Source organism: Medicago sativa, chromosome 6 (genome assembly GCF_051527215.1).
Source record: "Medicago sativa cultivar Bolivia chromosome 6, Bolivia_mono, whole genome shotgun sequence".
NCBI lineage: Eukaryota > Viridiplantae > Streptophyta > Magnoliopsida > Fabales > Fabaceae > Medicago > Medicago sativa.
In genome coordinates, this window is record NC_140754.1 from 95,201,143 (window position 1) to 95,224,045 (window position 22,903).

The window sequence follows — 22,903 nt, forward strand, 5'->3', positions numbered from 1 at the left end:
ACAATATTATTGCATTTCAAATTAAATAAATAAGTAGATTTCATTATGCTTCTATTTTGAGTACGTAATACAAGAGAAAAATTGAAACGCATAATTTCTTTCTCCCTCTCATAACGACCCTTGCTTATTCATTAAAAAAGGGATTAAAGCTACTAAATTATAATAAGGATATGAATTTGACAAGAACATCAAATGCATTTTGAGAGGCTAATGATATGAAAATAGATACTTCATTGCTCAAGGCAGAACCTCCTCCAGCTAAATCAGACAATGCTCTAATGGCAATGAAAGGTATTTTGTGTTGGAAACAAACTAAAGCAACAGCAGCACTTTCCATGTCTGTTGGAGTAGCATCAAATTTACAATTCAAATGATCTCTATAAGCTTTGTTGTCAACAAACACATTGGCACTTACCCCTTTCTTTACTCTCGCCACAATAGGCTTTCTTGGCAAGCAAGTTGTGTTAACACAACTACTCAATTCAACATTCTGTAGAAAATAAGTGAAAAGTTAGCCACAAAAAATTATATATTTTCATTTTTGTAGTGGCGGAAATGAAATTTGGGTTGTTGCAGTCACACTCAGCCAATCACACCTGAATCGTTCAATCAAGATTGACCAGTGTAGATTTTAAGTTCGGTATATCATAATTAAAATCAATCAAAATATGTATTGAAATTTAGACTGTCCGACGAACAGTCAAAATTCAACTAACTTCAGGTAGTTACACTACACATAGTCCAAATCGATATTTCTTTTTTATCAAGTAACAAATAGGTTTCAAGTTTTCATTTTCAAGTACCAAACTTGAACCTTTATTCTTTAGAAATACCTAGTCCGTGTTTGGATTTACATTTTAGTGAGTAAAAAGTATCTCTAAAGACTTAAAATTTATTTTGGTTTGTTTGGAGATTATTAAAATTTATTTTGCATCTAGAATATATTTTAATTTTAAACAATGATTCACAGGTGTTAACTCTGACCATAATTTTTACACTCAAATTTATTATTCAACTAACTTTCACGTGAATGTATCAAAACAACAATATTTTTATCTTAAACTTGTATTTAACTGAAATCAATTTTACAAAATCGATCAATTAATCAAAATCGAATTTTATCACCGCAAAAACCAAACAAACACTCATAATGAGATGATCAATTAGGGTTGAACTCACCTTGAGCTTTCTTGCAATTTCAAAGTAAGTTTTGTCAACTGGAACCCAAAAAGCAGGCTGCCAAACTTCAGGAGTTCCATCAACAGGAAAAATTCTCTCTGGTTGATACCAAACCTTGTTCAACAGATTTTCCTCTGATTTGGAATGTTTTGTGTAGTTATTGTAATTGGCAAACTTAAGATAGCCCAATTCTGTTCTGAAATCTCCAATGTCTTCACCAAACCTCTGCTCAATTAAATCATAAAAGTAAGATGAAATCGTTAGATCATTAAAAATATTTGATTTTAATCATAACTACTTATAAAATTACACACTTGATTGATTGTAATTTTTTTATAGTGTAATACTTTTGACACCGTCAATAGAACGACGTATCAAAATAAAATTCCTATGTTTGAGATTAATTTTCATGCATTGACGACATAATTTTTTTTATACGTTCATCCAATTAAATCACGAAAAATATATATATTTTTTAGATATTATATGAATAACCTAAAAAGATGGCGCTATGATGTGATATGATTTGATACAAGTGTAAAAAAAAAACGCCGTTGGTGTATATAAATTAAATTCATTTGATGGTGGCTAGTTTAACTTAAATGTGCTTTTCAATCTGTCTTTGTTAAATTTTGTAATAAAAAAAAATGATTGGTAGCACTTTGGATAGTATTCTTATTTGTTACCTAGTTTTTTGGAATGCCCCATACCCATTCCCATGCCAAAATATTATTGAACACAGCTTGAAAATATCAAAATAATTGAAGCAACTTGTGTGTGTAGGTACCTGCCAATGCCAAAGTCCTGTGTGCGCCCAATACTGTGGAATTGTCACATCTCCAATTTGGAATCTAGAATTTAAATTACCTGCTATTCCATAATGTAGAACTCCTTCTATATTAAACAAAGTAAGCAACAATTGAGTTGCAAGACCTGCATTTAGCTACACAATTTTTTTTTATTTTTTTATTTAGCTACACAAATAGAAAACAAAAGACTAAGAATAAAGAAATGATATATAACCAGAAATTTAAGTAAAAGCATAAGAAAGAAGAAACTTAACTTACCATACTCTCTCCAGTCATAGCAACAATAACCTTCTTCTTTTCCAATTCACCGATCCGAAAATGTCTTCCTACATTGTCGAGTTTACCAAAAATCAATTGAGATCATATTGTTCTATCAAAAATCATATCAAATTGTTGACTTTTAACTTTAAAGTCTTTCTTTTGAAAGAGACTTTTAAGTCTTTTTTAATAGTATTCAAAATGATAGAAAAAATAGACACTATTGAATTTTAAGTCTTTTATTAAAAGCTAGAAAAGATTGACCGCTAGAGGAAAATACTTAGTGGTCACAACATTCATTACATAAGATTTGGATACACACAAAATAGATATAAATATAACTATTTCAAAAATACTCATTATTGAGTGTGTCCGAATCTTGTGTTCAAAATCTTATGACCACGTAATTTCTCGACTACCATATCAAAGGACCGCCATAATATTTTTTTTGGAAATTCCGTCTTTATTGCGGTCCGTCCCTATCCGCCTATTTGCAACAATTGAGTTGCCTTGTGTTGGCTTTGAGGATGTGGATTTAGTATCACATCGAATATATAAGATGCTTGATAAAAAATTATAAATATGAGACACTCATCACCTTACAAATCGGTTTTGTAAAGATGAGTTAGATCCTAATTTCAACATGGTATCAAAGCCTATTCTGCATCTACTGCTGGGCTTCACGCATCATCCATGCTTCAGACCCATTGCTAGATTTGTGTTGTAAATTTTACAAACATGATTCTTCTACATCTAAATTTATGATGTAGCCGATTGTAGAGCGTTAAATTAAGAGACAAAAATTTTCTCTCTTAATCTAACAGTCGAGTATTTCAAACTTTAGAACACCAGTACTCATCACCAGAAACTATTGAACTAGTTTGGACAAAAATAGAGGCAGAAAGATGAAGATAGGCATCATCTGCATATATATGTAATTATGTATAGAAGTATAGCAAAATAATCGAGCAAGATATTGTAAAAATTACCAGCAAAGTCAAAGTAAGGAAACTTGTTATGAGGCACAAAGCTTGATGATTGAAGAAGAGGGTTCAACTCAAAGGCATTTGGCACAACTATACCAATATATGGTCCTTTGCTATTGATATTGCTGATTTCTCTCCAAGAAAGTTGATTAATGGCACCATAGGCATTGATGCTACTTCCCAGTAATACCATCATCACAACTACACCTAGAAGAAACTCCATTCTCCTCCAATTGTTATCTTTCAAGTGGTCCAAACATGAAAATATATAAATGCACACACATCATACACATGGTTGTGAAATTATTAAATAATGTCACACAAGAAATGAACAAAGCATAAAATAAACATAGAATCAAAATTTGGATTTGATTTCATATTATTTATATCAACATGGTAAATGTGTGACAATAATTTATTTGTGTAGTCCAGAGAATACGCCCATATCCTACCAGCTCTGACTCTCTTATTAAATTGTCTTCTTTAATCTATATACCATAGCTTATTCATATATAGGATTATATCTGTTTATAATAGGAGAAGAAACATTAGTGAAAAAATTAAGAGACTAAAAAGTAAAGTTTATCACAAATTTCTTTTATTCAAAATTTAGTAAAAAAACCCAGACCAAAACTCAGCAAAATTTTAAAAAACATTTTCAAAAGGTTTGAAATTTATGTAAGATCGAATAATTTATTGGATGAGCTAAGGACGACCAAGTAAATGTTTCTGACCACGGGGTCCGACTCACAACAAACAATTATTTCTCTCGTTAATATTATCATGATCTACTCACACTAGATCATACACCATTTATTTCTCTTAATATCCCTTCTCCTCCTCTTGCTTCATCTCAACATTGCATTGGATGGGGAGGCAATGCACAAATTCAATCTGCAGATAAATAAAGTGGAGAAGGATGGGGAGGGAGACCTTGATGGTCAATCTTACATCCAAGCAGACCAACCTCGCATCTAAATAGATGACACTTCTTTACAGCGTGACACCATCCTCATTGACCGTTCATACAATTCCTGAATTTTCAGAGTACCATTTTTGTATGAAAGACCAACGATGGAAACACATTGTTACAGAAGAAAGGAGGAGAGAGTGTGAGATGATGAGATCAAAAATTGTGAAGGTTTAAAGGGTATTTAAAGTGGAAATTTTTGAAGGATGAGTTGCATAGAGGGTAACAATTCTTAATTATGGGTCAAAAAACATGTTCAAAGGGTTTTACTAGTCATTAAAGCTGGTAAAACCATTTGAAAAACGTGTTCCATGAATTACTTGTTGAGCAAGTAACCTTCCAACACTCTGATTTGATTCAGATTATACAATCCAAAAATGTTCTAGATAATTTTGGATTATACAATCCAAAATGCTTCAATAATGAGTCAAACTTCGTAAAGTTTTTGTGTAGTCCACATTGCACCGACAGTTGGTGTGGTCCACGATGCCCTAAAACTTCCATAAATTAGTGTGCCTGTTTTCATAAGCAGTAAACCACAAAAAAAAATGGACATTTTGTCATTGATCCAAACACAAGATAGCTGTTGTTTACTACAACAGGAGAAAACCACCTCATCTATTCAGGATTCACACTGATGTCACTCACTTTGGATTGAAGAATCAGCTGGATCAAATCAACCATCAACTCAATCATAGAGACACAAGGATAGTGGATAGCGTTGAGTATTGATTTCCATCGACCGACTTAGTCAGAACTGTGCGGTTCAGCCGAATGAAACTCATGAACGACGACGATGTGAGAACCATGTTTTCGATATTTGGTCAGTATAGTACTAAATAACCGATCAAGTTGGATGCTTCGTTAGTCGGATCTGTTGAGAAAATTCAGAAAAGTTTGATCAAGACACTGTTGGAGGAACCAGATGTAACGCCCTCCTTTTTATTTAATTATTTTTATTAAGTTAGAGTCTATTTATGTGATTTATTTATTTATATGAGGTGTTAGTATTTTATTATGTGGCATTATTCTATTATTTATTAGAATATGAGAATTTATTAGAATATGAGAATTATTAGTGTAAGTAAAATTGAAGGTTAGAATAGAAATAAGAATAAGTTATTGGGCCTAAATAGATTTAGGAAGAGTGATTAGTATTATAAATAAGGAAGCTTAGGTTAGAAAGAATTTTTACGTTAAACCGCTTTTTGGAGAAAGAGGAGAAAGTGGAAAACTCAGAGAGAGAACCCTAGGAACGAAGAACGCTGCTTTTGATTTCAGAAAAACAATCTAAGGTAAGGGTGAGACTATTTTTCCCCAGGTAGCTCAATTGGTAGTGGGAATGCATTGAAGTAGTACTTATCCCCAGGTACTAGGTTCGATTCCCACGGGAGGCAAAAACACTACTAGAGAGGGGGGTAGTGATTAAGCTTGTGAGTAATAGTGAGACCGGGGGGGCCCCGGGCTGTTACACCAGACGAAGAAATTAGTTTAGCTGATTTGTGATTTGTTATATTTTATTTTATTACATGTTTTATGCTGTTGAATTGTGTCTTTTTTGTATTTGAAATTGTTATATTTAATGTACATCGTTGAAATTAAATTTCTCGTGTTAAAATTCTCTTCATCGCACATTGCAGTTTGTGTAATGTGTTTGTGCTCATTCATTACAAAAGAAGATAAATGTGTACATCGAAGGAACACATAGAAAATATACGAAGATATATAGGGTGCAAGTCACCCATGGTTGCTAGAATGTAAAACACGTAATAAAATAAAACATAACAAAAACTCTGAGTTGTAACCGTCAACATTCTGAGCTGTTTGATATGTGTTTCACCCAAGGTGTGGATGGTTTATAGGACACATGTAAGGTTCGAATTATATAATCCGAACTAGTTCAGCACAGGTTTTTTGTGTGGTCCACATTGCACCGACAATTTATGTGGTCCACGACACAGAGAAACTTCTATAAATTAGTGTCCTCGATTCATTTGCTGTAAAACACAACTAAACTCTGAAAAGTCTTCCAAAAGATTTGAACATCAAGAGGTTGCTATTAGCTAGATCTTTCTGCCTTAGCAATATAAATATGTCAGTTGACAAGGCAACAAGATCTAACTGAAAACAATCCTCTTGAAATACCTTGTCTTTCATCATTATGTTGCAGATCTGATTATGAAGAGGTTCTTGTGAACTTGATCAAGTTGACCTACCGATCGAAATATGTCAGTTGGTAACCCAGCTATATCAAGTACAAAAGCACCTCTTCGAACACCTTCCTAAAAGTTTCACCACTGCTATTATTATATTGCTAGAACGACAATTAAGTGTAATAGGTTAGCGAACGACAGTTTGTCGTTGGTGGCATTTAAGTCATTTCGCGGTGCAAGAAAACAAAATAGTCTAAATTTATAATTGTATCTGATTCTCTTTGTTGGCAAACTTTCCTCTAGCTGCAAGCAATAATTTTTTTTGAAGAAAGTAATAGTTCTCAACTATTAGATCAAAAAGATCAAATGACTAAATAATTTCATTGAACTGGATTTGAAACACAACTTGAAATACAAATTGTCTAATTTACATCATACGATGAGTTTTAAAGGCTCAAATAAAAAAACCGAAAAGAGTTAAGACTGCTTTTGTACTCTATTCGAATAAAACCAACGAAAAGATCTTGTATAATTCCACCAAAACCAACACATTTAGATGACAATGCAATGAAGGCAAAAGAAATGTTGATAAATGAGCATAAGCAACTTTTAATGAGAAGGAACCTCCAACCTTACCCTCCAAACATCATGCATCCTTTCGGTTCATTATGGAATTAATATAAGAATCCATCATACAAATTTTTTTCCCAAAAACATCACAAATCATCTTTTGGCTTAATTGCATGTTTGGTCCCTTATGTTTATTTTAGGTTTCAAGTTGGTCTCTTATGTTTTAAAAGTTTCAATTTGGTCCCTTACATTTTAAAGTTTTCAAGTTTGTCCAAAACGTTACTCATGTTGAAATAAGTTAGTCCCTTCCGCGATATGATATTAAGTTCAATAAAACAAAAAAAATTAAGAAAATGTTTTAAAACTGATTTTCTAAATAAGTTAAACTCCTTCACCCACATTGTCAACCCAAATCTTCAAACAATCAAGTGACAGAAGAGAGTAACTTATTCAAATGTGTGTAACGTTTTGAACCAACTTGAAACTTGTAAAATATAAGAGACCAACTTAAAACTTTTAAAACATAAAGGACCAACTTAAAACCTAAAATAAACATAAGGGACTAAACATGCAATTAAACCTTGTCTTTTCGAGCAAAACATCACCAATTCTTAGCAATATACATCTCAATGTCTCATTACTTTTATCTTAATTTCTCAAGTTTTTATAATGATCCAAACAAGCTACAAACTTTGTTAGCTTAGAAGACGATTTAGTGATAATATATAAGCAAGCACAAAATAATCATCATTCTAAGGGGGTGTGTGTTACATATTATAAATTAAAAAACTAAAGCTTTTTCTTTATGATTATTATCAACAAAATTATTGTTTTTGTAAATCAATTATAAAAAATGCACTTTCTTATTTAAACATGAGGTGCTAGCTCAATCCAAAGAGCTTAGCATTATAATATCAAGACATAAGTTCAAATCTCCACGGACAGTCGTAAAATAACCATCAAAGTCACTATATATAATAAAAACCCCTCTTTCTCCATCTCTTTTTATAGACAATTTTATAGATAAACTACTCAAAGCAATTTCCCATTTAAGCAATTTTAAAATTTTAAAAGCTATAACAAATGAATGAAAACTTCTAAAAGTGGTTTTTTCTGTTTGAAAAGGTGATTTTTTTCACAAACAAAAAGTAACAAACGAACTCTCAATTGGTTCCAAAAAAACAGCATTCAAATGATTAATACAAATATTGCATATACATAATCGAGCACATTAATAATACCACCATCTTAAATATTTTGCTAATGAAAATAAAGTAATTAGCTTGATTTCACATTAAAAAAGTAGATTGGTAATTAGGGCTTGCAAATACTAGTTCATCATGGCTTATCTAGCACACATTTTATTCAGGAACTACGAAGTATAGCATCATGAGCAATCAGCCTTGGTAGGTTTTTGAGCAGATTGACTGCTCATGATATTATATCAATTTCCATGAATTTAATTACCTATATGCATGCTAGAATATATTAATATTTTTTTTACTAAAGCATATATTAATATCTATATATGCTGCCCCATTAATAATTTAAATTTGGTCTCTACCGAAAGCCTCCTCCTAGGGCAGGTGCCCAATAATCAGCTCCATTGTCATTCCCAACTTGTAGTGTACATGACACTGGAACAAGACACAAACCTCTACTCTTTAGGTCCTTCTTTGGTTCTTCTTGAGAAACCTAATTAGTTATTGCCAACATGAAAAAGACACATAAGAATTAAAAAAAAAAGATGTTTATTCAATTTTTATTTTGACTATACTAGAAAAACTTGAATTGCTGATGAAAATTAGACTTGGAGGAAAAATAATTTTGATGTCTCTAATGATAAAATCAAAGACAAAATATTTTTTTGGTCTATAATTTTTATTGGTAAGACAACTTTTTTAATAGAGATAATTAATAATTATAAAAGAAAAGAAACAAAAATTTATTGAATTTGTATTTTGAGAACAAATTTGTTTACCTCTTCAGCTGCTTTCCTCTTCAAACCATTTTCATTTAGGAGCTGTAATCAGAGAAGTAAATTAAAATTAGAATTTAATTAATTAATTAATTAATAAGCATTCAACTTTTTAATTAATTTGTAATTAATTAGTGATGCTATAAAGCAAACCCCTTCTTTTTTTTTAGGGAAGCCCCTTGTTTTGATTATTCATATATTTGAGTTATATTAAAAATCTGATAAAGCTGGTAACATTTCTCTTTAGTTCTAATGGATCCAAAGGATTACCTGACCAGGGTCTTCAGGGAATAAACAATTATTCTCTCCTTGAACCTAATTAAGATTAAATAATTACAATCATCACTCAATTAGTACCACATAATTATCCATAAACTAGTACGTTTCTGCACATGCAAGATCAAACTATATGAAGCAAGAATTCAAAGAAGATGAAAGTGAAAACAAGAGAGAGAAAGTTATTATTCTTTCTTAAGAAAATGAGAAATGACTTTATGTTTTTGAATAATTCTTATTTTTACGAAGGTATGGCCAAAGACACACACGAAACAATTTTGACCCCTTGATTTTAACACAACATGTGATTTCTGCCGAAGGAACAAACTACATTTTTTTTGTTCTTTTAAGATACTACAATTCCACATTCTTGCATTCATGTGGAGTTCCTTTCCTAATATTTAGCACTTCTCTGTCTATAAACTAAAGTATTTTAATTTTACGTACAACTATCAAAATATATTGTCGAGGATATTAGAGGCTTCTCTATTCATAAATGTTAACGATCGAACCCTAAGCTTTTCTCTTTAAGGAACAAAGTCTCATCAACTTGGATCAACGATCACATCGTCATATTGACGAGGGCTAGCAACATACCCAATTTATTTTGAATATTTACTCTCTAATTTGATGAAATATTTATGTGGGTTCCATCACATTATAAATAAGCCTACAAAAAGTGTTGAGCATGATTTTCAGCTAACAAGAAATTGTGTGTTAAAAGTGTTAGAGTTAGTGTTAGCATCATAAAAATTTCATGCTTAGCCATTTGGTTATTTATATTCAAAATTAGAGCACTAAGATGCAAGTTTTTTAATTAATACTCCATATTATCCATGATAATTGTTGTATTTGCAAAAAAAAAAAAAAAAGTAAAAAGTGTCCTAAAATAATTGTCATTTTCCAGTTTTTAAAGTAATACTTCTTCCGGTTTTTTTTTTTTATAAAGTCAACCAAGATTGATATATTTGATCTTTATTATGAATCGATTACATCAACTTTTATTGACTCATTTGTCTTTTATAAAAAAGATTAAAGGGAGTATTAATTACATTTTACCATTTATACCCTCTAATTAACAATATATGTATCATTCTCAAGTTATTATTTTTAACTTTGCATTTTTTATAATAAGAATCGAACAAATGAATAATTGGTAAAAGTGTTGCTTCAAAAAAAAAAATTGGTAAAAGTGTAATTTTCTCTCATTAGTTTATAACTTTTTATTTGGGTGTTAACATTCCACTTTTCAGATAAAAGGGATCTGCTAATCTAAAGTTCGACTAAAAGATAAGTAAAGTCAATCGAAAATGGTTCCATCTAAGAATTGAACTCTGATTATCTTGAATGATTTGTTATTTTGTGAAGTTTGTTAATCATCTACTCCCTCCGATCTCAAATGTAAGAAATTTTTCACTTTTTTGGTTCATTCAATAAATGATTTATGTGGTCTATAATAAAGACCACATACATAATTTATTGAATGAATCTAAAAAGTGAAAAGTTTCTTACATTTGAGACCGGATGGAGTATTATTTAGTGATGTTCGTTAACCATTAATTCAATTATTTAATTAATTTTTTTTTAATATGTGTGAAACAATGACAAGTAATTTTTTTGAGGGAAATTATGACAAGTAATTGACCATATTAATTCTTACCGGATGTTGTTGCCTTGTGTTTCCTGATCCATTGTTCAAGTATGGTAAGCTAAGAGCCTGCATAATTCCAAGAGAGGAAAAAGGAATGAAAAAAATGCATGCATTTTAAGAACTTGTTATGTGAAATGTGAAATGGAACTTTAACAGCGTGCTTGTGTTATGGTTGTTTGGGAAAATAAAGTGAAGAAAGAATCATCGATCACCTCAATTTGACCCTGAAGGAATCTGATATAACCAATAGCTTCTAACAAGACAGAGGCTGTGTCAGTCTGAAAAAGTGAAATATACCATACCACTGTCATATTCCTAGTCACCACTTTCTATATATAATGCAATAAATTAAGTAACTTCCCCCCCCCCCCCCCCCCCCCCCCCCCCCCTCTAAAATATCATGCAGAAAAATAGAAGATAGAAAAAGAAAAATTTAACGATATTTTTACTTATAAATAACAATATGTTATTAAGAAACTAAACTAACAACAAAAAAATAGAGATTGAAAATATAAATTTTTCTCTAATTAATTTTCTCCTCGAATGTAGTAGCAAATAAATTAAAGGATAGTGTTAACGGGTGTTTACAGAACACTTTTTAAGCATTTCAAATAAAAAAAATATTTTTTTAAAAATAAATTATTTTAATTTTCAATGCAATACTACACATATTTTCACAAAAACATACTATTTAAATGCCCTTAAAAAGTGCCCCAAGAGCACTCGATATCATTTTTCTAAATTAAATAGCAATTTCATTTTATGTCTATAACTTTTAGTGATAATTTTTTCTCTAATAGTGATGGTAAATAAATTTTTACTAGTGCTTACTGCTTAGGGTTACAACTATTTTAGTTTTTTTATTGTTGTAAAATAACAATTATTGCCACTTTAATTTATAACAATTTTTTTTAAAAGTTTTTTTTTGTTCCCTATTTTGGATTTAGTGGGGATTAGAAACTTTTATTATAAAATATTCTGTATAAAGAAAATTAAAATGTTAATGCCTTTCTATTAAAAAGCATATAATAAATTTCTTATTGAATAAACTAGGATTAATTAATTACCTTTCCAAATGGGGAAACAAGCTGATGAAGGGCAGTAATTCTGTCACCTAACTTCTCCTTCCTAACCTGAAATTGAGAACAAGATATCATGAAAACGTGTAGGACAAGTGCACATGCTAAAAAGTTGGCTATATTTTGTTGTTGTATTAGGCTCATTTTGATTCTTTTTTATTTCTTTCTATGATAGTAAATTGATGAAACAAAGTAGATAAAGAATAATTGCAATTGAGAATTGGACAAACCAAGAAAGACAATAGTTACTCCCCACATGGTATTTGTATGTTTGTATGCATGAAAGAGAGTTAAGGAGTTGGAAGTTTCTCCATGGAAGTTTGCATTATACCTTGAAAGTAGTTTGAGTTGTAGATTGTTGAACCCTAGCTTTTTTCATTGCCCCACCAGATGCAGAACTGTTACACTTGTAGAATGAAAGAAATTTTGGTTAATTAATTATATTTAATTCTTACTGAATTTCCAAAAATAATAAAGTAATTTACATCTATATTTCATATTCCATATTTCATATGAACTAATGTAAAATAAAGATACTGATGCCGCGACACAGATCACCGTGTTGCTATGAAAAATTTGAACGAACGACTGAAATGTAAAGATGAAAAAAATGCAAAATTAATTATGTCTCTAAAGAAGATAATAGAAACAAGTTTACCAAGCTTTTGCTCCACCATACATGAAGAAATTTTTGTCAAAAAAAATGAAGAAATTAGAATGAAAGTTCCCCTTATGATTTTAAACTAAAGAAAGGTTGGGTGCTCTTGCCTTTTGAGATTGCATATATAATTTATATTGGAAATAAAAATATGATTTTTAATTAAATATTATAAAACATGGAAGCTTTTTCTCTTGGCCAAATTAATTAAAGGTGATAATATTGGTAAAGTTTCTTGAAAAGTGAGGTTAATTTGTGCAACTCATTGACCAAGAAAAAAAAGGTACATGAATTCATAAAAAGTCTAGCCATGGATTCTTAATGAAGAAGCTTTTTTCATAATCAAATTAGATCATTAAGAAATCTATTCTTTTACATACCTCAGAAGATCGATCTAGTGGTGGATGCCTCACATCTATATTACTATTGTTGTTAGTGAAATCCAACATGTTGTTATTGAAACTTGTCACACATGAATTAAGTTCTTCATTTCCATGTCCATATGCATAGCTATTTCCTGAGTTTTCTTGTTTAACATCAACAAGAGAAGCATTTGGAGCTTGACTTATTAGCATTTGATTTTGAAATTGGCTCATACCAATCTTATCTTCTTCCCCCACAATTCCACCCCTTCAATTAGCCAAAAACAATTAATTAGATTTTGATCCTTCCTAATTAACCAAACACATACGTTTGAATTTTAACTTTTTGAAACTTCTAAATAGATCTATTTATTAGAAAATACAAGAGATTTTCCAGCTCAATTGCAGCAAAATGGAGTAGTGGGAATCACAATACGAAATACACAAACATGCATGCATAATATTCACCATAATGGTTATAGAACAAGTCTATATCCATATTATAGAAAAATTAATAATCAGTTACAAAAATTAGTCATAAAAAAATTGAAATTCCCCTCTAAATCTCTTGTCACTAACTTTAGTGACTAAATTTATTGACAGATTTAGAGTGATTTTTCATTTTCTGTCTCTAAATTCCCCTTACTAATTTAGTAGTGATTGTTGTCCCTTAAAAAAAAAATAGTGATTATTGTAAGAGAGAGAGAAATACATGAGTTGTTGACTCCATGGTTCGGGAAGCTCTTGATGATTTTCATGCCATGAAGAAAAAGGAAGAAAAGATGAAGTTGGTGCATAATTAGGGTTGAGAAAGTTAGAAGGAGATGAAAATAAAGGAGGAGGTTGTGGAGATGGTGGCCTCATGTTATTGATGTTCCACCAATTAGGGTTACTAGCCATCATTTGTTGAACTGGAGAGCTTTGAACAACACCTCTATTCATGGTATGGCTTATTATTCAACCCTTTGTGAATTTTATTACAAAAGAAGAAGAAAAAATGAGATAATTTTTTCCTTTCTCTTTTCTCACTTTCTTTCTTGATGTTCTTGCCTAAACAATGTCTTTGTAGAAACTTTGAGAGGTCATATTGAGGTTGATTAAGTAGGGGGAGCACCACACCCTTTGGTTGGACTTATTCTTGATAGAGTTTGAATAATAATCATGGAGTTTTGAGAACCTTTTGTCTTTGTTTACTATCTTTTCTTCCTTTCTTTATTGCTTTACTTTTCTTTTGTTTTACTTTCGTGTTATCTCTTTTCTTCAATTGCTTTTATTATTTCCTCCGATTACTTTTGCTTTATCTTAAAGCGTGTGACATATAAAAGGTAACAACAATTCCCATAATTATAAAATTACCTATGTGTGGCTATATATGTGTCTATATATTCTTTCAAAAAAAATGTGTCTATATATCTCTAAAAAAATGTGTATCTACATTGTATTAAAAGAATAATTTTACAATTTTATAGACATAGAATAAACAACAAACAATATCACATATCCATATCTCTTAAGGCCACTTATTAGCATTTGGGAAATTTTACCCTATACCCCAACACTTATACTTTCACCCTTACAAATATTCAAAAAATCCAATTTTACCCTTTTTCTATTTAACCTCTGATACATTAATTTTTCACTCTCACTTTGAACAATTCCTAATTCAACATGAGTTCACCCCTGCGGTATATTCTTTCAGGTGTATTTCCAATTATTATTATTATTATTTTTTTCAGTATAAAACGTTTTTGAAAATTTCACAAATCCCTATAAATTTTTTCCTTCAGGTGTATTTCCAATATTACGTTTTCGACAAAATTTCGGAATACTCATGTTTATTACGGAAAGCTTTACAAATCCATGTTGTTTTTACAATATCAAAATGAATAGCAAGTGACTTTCAATCAAAACACTATGCTCTATCCTATGTCCACATGCACTTAATTTGTAATCAATTAGCATTCAACGATGCACAAAATCCAGATTTTGTTTCTTGTAGATTCAAAGGATGAGTAATAATTATATGTCTCAAAATAAAATAAAAACATGAAATAACACTAAACTAAAAAACAATAATTAGGTATGTGGTTCCGGTAATTGAAAATCAATGATTCTGATGGAGTTTAAACAAAATTGAAACGTTTGCCATGGAATTGAAAATTGAAGAAACTTTTGGCGTGGAAAATCGAAACATTTTCGGCATTTTTGGCATAGAAGAGTTCAGTAATGCATTTATGTTGGATTGTGAGAACGTTCTTCCCAAAAAGGTGGGAGTGAGCAAATAAAAGGGTAAATTAGGTATTTTACGTCAACTGTTAGGGTCAAAGTATAAATGTAGGGGTGTGGGGTAAAACTTCCTAGCATTTGGCATACCTATGACTTTAATTTTGATATGTTGTCAAGTTTTACACTAAAAACATGTTGAAAATGTGCCCTAAAATTAGGGATTTTCAACTTCGAGAGCATGTGATTTGAATTAGGGCTTTGTGTGATTCAAATCAAAATGAAAAATGAGTTTATGTTGGTTTCTACCCTCTTTAATTCAAATTAGGTTGTTGAGTAATTTGAATTAGACTGTTAGATTTACCATGCAAAATTTCCTGCAGAAGGTAATTCAAATCATGGTAATGGGTTGGAGAGTTATTTCGAATCGTAAGTGTTTTTCTGTAAAATATAGCTGCTAAAACAAATTTTGATACACTATACAATAGTCTAGAACACGAACCAAACTTAGGGTTTGAGTGTTGAGCGATTTTGTGTGGTGTTTTGGAGTTGGAAAATACATACAAAACACCTTGGGTGGTTAGATCATTAAGGAAGTGTTTCAATATTTCTCTAGTGAGTGCTAGAGTGAAAAGTATCAAGGGGTTGTTGGTGAACAATTGAGGATAATTTCTTGGACACTTTTCTAACTCATTTGAGATAAAGGGAAACAGTAGGAATTAGGGTTTCTTCATGTTGAACATACTGGAAGTTAATTTCTTGTAATACTTTCATATATCTTGTAAAGACTAATTGATAGTGAATCAAAGTTTCTTTCTTCCTATACGTAAGTCAATTTGGACTGAATTGGATAGACAATCTCGATGTTTGTCTCTTTATTAGCCTGTCTTTGGTTTGATTGTGTTGAACCATCATTTACTTGAGCTGGTTAGTTTAGTTGGCATTGTTATTTGTTCCATTTTTCTTGTTGAATTCACAATAAGTGGCACCATATATGGGGAAACGGGAAAAGTTTCAAATAAGCATCATGGATACTAAATAGGATATTGAGAAATTTTATGGTGAAAACAGTTTTTGATTGTGGAAAATGAATATGAAAGCCAACACATCCATTTTATAATAGTGTTAAATAAGTTTTTTGTCCTTCATTTATACCCTTCATTTAAAGTATTTTATTTACAATTTTATCTATTTTATAATAGTGTTAAATAAGTTTTTTGTCCTTATAAATACAACAAGTTTTGTTTTTAGTCCTCACCATATATGGATAACTTTGGGGCTGTCACATAGACGTTTTAAATAGAGTATATAGAAATTTTACAAAAATGACAAACTTATGTTGACATCAATAAGGGACCAACTTGAAATTTTGCAAACGTAAGGGACTAACTTTAAAACTAAAATAAAGATAAGAGATCAAACATGCAAATTAACCTAAAATTAAATACGGTAAAAAAGAAACAAATGGGTACGTTAGTGTCCATCTTTCCGTTAATATTAAATAAAGTGAACCATCATTTTACATGTATGCTATGACGTTCATTTCAAGCACACTTTTTCATCTCAATTAAATGTATTTTCTGAATTTTGTTCTCTTATAAAAAAAAAAGTTAATTTGAAGGATCATATAAATAATTTTCAAAATAGGGACCAAAACTTTTTTTTTAAATTAAGAACAAAAGTACATTTAAATCAATTTTTTGTTTCAGTGCTTTAAATTAGGCCATGTTTGAATTGAAATTGAACTCAAAGGTAAGCCTCACAATATTCAAACCATCTATCTTTTCTCGGTCCCAAAAAAAGGAACGGACACAATCTTTCTACTATCACAATCGCACAAAATCATAATTGAAAAAAGATCATAAAAAAAGATATTACAATATTCATAATAAATATCTTCAAAAAAATTACAATATTCATAATTGAAACACCACAATTATTAGAGTAAAAATTTCACATTAAGGTTAATTAAATGGTCAAAGTGGAAAACTTAAGAAGTGAAATGATAATGAGGTCCAAATTTGATTTCACTTCTAACATAAGCTAATTAATATTAACATTTGTCGTTATAAAAATCATAAAGATAATCTAGAGTAATGTCACATGTTTCTATTTACAGACAACAATATTGATGATTCATTATTCATAGACTATAGATGATATACTTTTCCACTCTAAACTATCTTAAAACAGTATAAAAGAAATTTTATTTTATAAGTGGATAAGAGATTTGGTGTCACAATAAATTCGGAGAATTTTAGACGCAAGAGAAAGTTGTTGATTTGATGAATTGTGAAGTGGTATTACGTTTCTATCAAAAATCTTTCCCTTTATTTTTCCACATAGGAAAGTAATACAAAAGTCAATCATGAAATTACTTGGTAACGATTATATCATTGACCTATGAAGCATTTCATAATGGTGTCAATGACTACTAAATTGGAGTAACTTAAATGGCCGTTTATGTGAATAGATTGTCAACTTCCGCTGTTAATTAATTATGTTTGTAAGTTAGCGGGGGGAGTATTCAAATTTTTTTTTTCGGACAATTAATATTCAATATAAATATAATTTGGGAAATAACTGTTTTTTAAAGACTTTGGGAAATAACTTAAGGCTTTGTTTGCAAGTTTGGAGGGGAAGAGAAGGAAATGTTTGGAAAGAAAAAGTAAGGAGTAATGTCACATGTTTCTCAATTATTTGATAAAGATCAAACAATCTAAATTATAAAACAGATTATATATTTTAAATATCATACTTTAAATATGAATCGTTCGATCTTAATCAAACTCTCAAGACGTGTGCAATTAGCTAAAAAGTTCGATCTTTTTTATTATAAAATCTTAATGTCGTGAATATAGATTAAAATTTTATTATTTTATTATTTTTACTTGGATGTTAAAAAGTGAAATAAAAAACCATAAACATGCCGTGAATATATATTAGTTTATTTCCAACAAGCTTGTTAATATATATTGTAGTATAATTCCTTAAAAAAAATATATTGTAGTATAATTATCCTTCCAATGGAACTAGTCATTGATTAAGCCATATATCATCACATAAACACATGCGTGCAACTACTTATATCAATGAACATTCTTCATAAAAATATTTAAACCAATGTTGCAATTATTCCTTTTGGCTAGATATAGCCATCACAAATTAATCAACTAAATAAATAAGCATTATTTATCGATTTCAATTGCACAAGCAAACATTCCCTTAAACCGCATTTTGATGTTGCTTACAAACAAACGAACCCTTAAATCTCGAGATTTAGACCGTTCTGACCAGAGACCATGGGAACAATTTATAGAATATAGTTTTCTCCATTCATATATCAATTATCAAGGAACGTAGCTAGAAGCTACAAAAAGAAAAGAATGGCTTTATTTTGGCCTTAATACCATATCTTTGTCGGTTGCTCTATGTATTTTTCTAGCACACGAACCCACAATACTTTTCTCTCCCATAATTTTTCTTATTTAATTTTAGTTTTAATTGTTTTCTTCCATGTCTTCCCCACAAACAAATAACATTGAACAACACTTCCTTCTTGTCCTCATCTTCCATCTCGTATATTCCTCCCAAACTACTTTTTTTTTTCTTGATTATTACCATTTAAAATTTAGGGTGATAATCATTTTGGTCCCGCGTAAAAGTTTCCGAATGTATCGAAATTCCAAAATAGTTTTTGACTGTGCACTTCGTTAGTCAAAATAATCTTGACGTTAATAATAACTTTTTTTTTCTTAGAGATTGATATAACAATAATTAAGTACTTATATGAATTGATATGACAGTATTAACAAAACATTTTAATGTGAGAGAATATTTTGATTAACGAAATACATAATCAGAGACTATTTTAAAATTTTGATATATTGATGGACTATTATGACTAATCGATTGTTACACATTCAAGGACCACAATACAAGATAAAGTTTGATGAGTCCAAGATGGTGAAACAACTAAATACAAGATAACATTTCTATTAATAAAAGATAACATTTTTATGATTATATCATCAAAAGTTAGATGTAGCCCTCTTCCTCCTTTCCTTTCTTGATTTAAAAGACAACCCTAGACTCATCCCTCCCCTTTCTCAAAGGGACACAAAAAAGAAAAGCTATAGGAGGAATTGATGTATCAAGTTGGTTAGTTTCTTAAGTAATTAGAAACAAAAGACAGTCACTTACGTGCCTACTTTTTCTTCATTTAAAATTGTGATATCCTAAATGAGTTCCACTACCCCTACCTCCTTTAAATTTGTATGGCTCAAATTTTGCTCCTGCTAGAGTTATGGTGGTGATGATGCTCTAGCCAAGGTTAACTATAGGCTCAACATAAAGCATTAGATGAGCATGCATTTTAATGAAATTTTTATTTATATTACTTTCTTCGTGCAACAATAATTGATCTATATTTGCACAAAGAAAAAAATGTCCAATATAATTCCTATTTTAATTTTGATGATATCTATTGGCAAAAAAATAAAGATAGAACAAGAAAATCTCTCACCTTACGAAGTTACGAATTGATTTTGCATGAAATGATTAGACCAAATATTAAACTTAATATGGTATCAGAGTCAATCGTTCGGGACAACCACCATTTATATTCACGCATTAAGCCCAATAGTGTTGAACTTGAATGGTGTATCGAGAAAAATCAAAGTCTCACTTATAATAAAGATAAAGTCTCGAATGAGTTATAAATATTGACACTTCTTACATTACAAACCGGATTTTTAAGGAAGAATTAGACCTAATATAAAAATTTAATAATACTTATTGATCTGTCTGATGAAGAACTAAAGGATGCAATTCTGACAGATGATGCTCCGGTGCGGTGGCGATGAGGTCTTCACAGTGGAACGAAAGGTGCTTGCAGACATGTTAGCACTCCAATGCTCAAGTGAGTGTAGGAAATGAGATTTAGTGTGTAAAAGTGTGTGGGAAATGAATCGTACCTTGAGGGTGACGCAGAGTTGTTGGAGGCCACATGTATGGTGCAGAGAGCGCATGGGAGTGATTTAGTGCGGTGGTACACTGCTGCTGTCGTGTCACGTAGGACACCGCCTCTTGGTCTGAAGGATTTTGTCCACGCGTTGTTACAGAATTGGCCTTCTGGCCGGTCAAGAATATTAATATTGTTAATTGTATCTAATTCTTAATTAGACCTAATATAAAAACTTTTTTTTAGAGCACCTAATATAAAAACTTTTTATTTTTCGAGGGAACCAAATATAAAAACTTAACAATACTAATATTATGTTTTTGTACCTAATATATTAATTAGACCTAAATTATCGATTATTGTGAGATGGAGGGACTAATATTGTTAATTGTACAAATAAGTGAGCTTTAGACAGTTACTTGTATTACAAGTTACTATGCATATGTTTATCTAATGAACCACTTAACAGTTGGTTGGTTATCAGTTAGTTAGTTGGGATTGTAGATGAATAGTTTGCTCTAGTTACTCTTGTATATGATCGTAGAATTTTTATATATGTATCCTATCTCACTTGTAAAACTAGATTGGTGAATAATGAAGTTTACACTCGCAAACTCTTACTTCTTCTTTATATATATATATATATATATATATATATATATATATATATATATATATATATATATATATATTTAGGGGTTTGCTAGAACACACCCACTAGTTTTTATGTGGGAGTGTTTTAGCAAGTTATAACTAAAAAGTTAATAAATACACCTTAAGGTGTATGTTGCTATAACACACCTTCTAACAAAAACAAGTGGGTGTGTTCTAGCAAATCCTATAGGGGTTTGCTAGGATACACCCACTTACTTTTTAGAAGGAGTATTTTAGCAAGTGAATAACTAAAAAGTGGTTAAATACACCCTAAGGTGTAGCTTTGCTAAAACACTCCCACATAAAAATTAGTGGGTGTGTTCTAGCAAATCCCATATATATATATATATATATATATATATATATATATATATATATATATATATATATATAATATGTTACGAATATTACTAGATTGAATTATTGCTTTCAAGTCACATGTATCATTAAAGGGTATCATTAAAATATACAAGAAGTATGAATTAGTTTAGGAGTCATTATCTGATTTATATGTAAATTGACAGTTATATATAATATGTTTTTATTGATTGACTATGTTGGTTTGTTTCTGTTTATTTCCATACAAAGTTTGTGTGTCATTTGCGATGATGATTAAAAAGTTGACAAGTTTCAAAAGTTAAACTTTTCTTTACTTTGGATTCGACTTTTTTGCTTGGCTATCAATTCTCTAATTGCACGTATTTTCTTACTAATCGACTGCATGATCTCTATTTCATTATAAGTGTCATGTTTAATTATTTCACATAAATTAAAGAAAATTAATAAATATAAGTGTCATGTTTAATTATTTCACATAAATTAAAGAAATTAATAAATATAAAAGGAAGGGTAAAACATTGAAGTAGCTGTGAAACTTGACACATCCAAGACATTTGATGGTTTAAATTGGAGTTACTTACAAACCGTGACGAAAAATATGGCTTTCTGTAATCGATGGACATCATCAATGATGATTTGTTTCACTTCAGTTGAGTACCATGTTTTGTTTAATATAGACGATATTTGACCCATCACTCTAAAAAAAGGGTCTTATGCACGTCTACCCTTTATCACTTTACAACTAAAACATATCTTCACTCTAAAAAAACTTTGTAGATTAATACAACAAAAAAAAACACATCAAATTTGGTATTATAGCTATGTTAGGTGCGTGTATAAACCTATAAATTCAATTTTCAGATCAAAACACTAACTGAATTTTTTTTGTCTATACTAAAAAATAAAATCAATGGGTCCCTTTTGTTGATGGGTCCCTTTTGTTGGCCCACTTTTGTCTCTATTGCTATAAAGCAAAAGGGTCACCGACCTCCCCTCTCTCACCCCTAAATTCAGCGGGGGGCCTCCCTCTAATTTTGCATGTTTTATTTGTTTTACAATAATTCATAAAATTAGTTTATTTAATTATGTCATCAACACGTCATACATGACATCATGGAGAAATTGGTTCTACTAGATTTGGACCTTTTCGATTATATTTTTGTTGAAAGAGTTAAGTGGATAATTTCACCTTAGAAATGAATTGAACTCCACTTTATGACTTGATAATTATTTTTCTTACCCTATGAGTTTCTTACGCGTCTTATTCTTCATGATTTGACCATTATTTTTTCTACCTTGTGAGTGTTTATGTCGTTTGAATTCTATAATTCGAACTGCATAGGACGCGCAAAAAACTCACAGGATGAAAAAGAAAATACTCTTATGATTTTTATAAGTTGAGCCCAATGCATTTTAATGATAGTATCATTTTGAGTTACACTAACAAATGTCCTACAGACATTGATTAATGAATCTTTAATAAAAAAATTTCTTAAAAATATGAGTTTTTATTTATCATAAAGACATTACTTAATTTTTTTTTTCTATCTCAAGTTTTTTCACAATTGAAAGAATCCAAATTCCTACTGCCCAACATGTTACAATAATAATTTACAAATACAATTAGAGAGAAAACCTTTTTTTTTTCCTTCATGATTTCTTCTCATCGTTAAGAAATCATTCGAACAGATGATGACAATAATGTTCTAAACGTGGACAGTGAAACACTGATTGCTTAGAGAATGAGGAGGGTCCTCTACTAAACTAGTTAGGAAAATGAATGTCTGTGCCAATT

At 30.3% G+C, this 22,903-nt stretch overlaps 2 protein-coding genes across 2 annotated transcripts; both read right to left on the reverse strand.

Moving 5' to 3' along the window:
- Window positions 1-21: 21 nt before the first annotated feature.
- On the reverse strand, window positions 22-3,470 carry LOC146918471 (bark storage protein A-like). Its single transcript, XM_085720105.1, has 5 exons — window positions 3,236-3,470; window positions 2,247-2,314; window positions 1,967-2,122; window positions 1,180-1,404; window positions 22-490 (listed from the first exon to the last, which is right to left on the reverse strand). The coding sequence occupies exons 1-5, from the start codon at window positions 3,453-3,455 to the stop codon at window positions 158-160; spliced, it is 1,002 nt and encodes a 333-aa protein (XP_085576231.1). The 5' UTR covers window positions 3,456-3,470; the 3' UTR covers window positions 22-157.
- A 4,604-nt stretch (window positions 3,471-8,074) lies between these two features.
- Window positions 8,075-14,083, reverse strand: LOC146918472 (basic helix-loop-helix (bHLH) DNA-binding superfamily protein). The gene is made up of 9 exons (XM_085720107.1): window positions 13,642-14,083; window positions 12,948-13,197; window positions 12,241-12,315; window positions 11,898-11,963; window positions 11,043-11,108; window positions 10,840-10,896; window positions 9,174-9,218; window positions 8,907-8,948; window positions 8,075-8,620 (listed from the first exon to the last, which is right to left on the reverse strand). Exons 1-9 carry the CDS (start codon window positions 13,869-13,871, stop codon window positions 8,486-8,488), a joined length of 966 nt encoding a protein of 321 aa, XP_085576233.1. The 5' UTR covers window positions 13,872-14,083; the 3' UTR covers window positions 8,075-8,485.
- Between the last annotated feature and the right edge of the window lie 8,820 nt (window positions 14,084-22,903).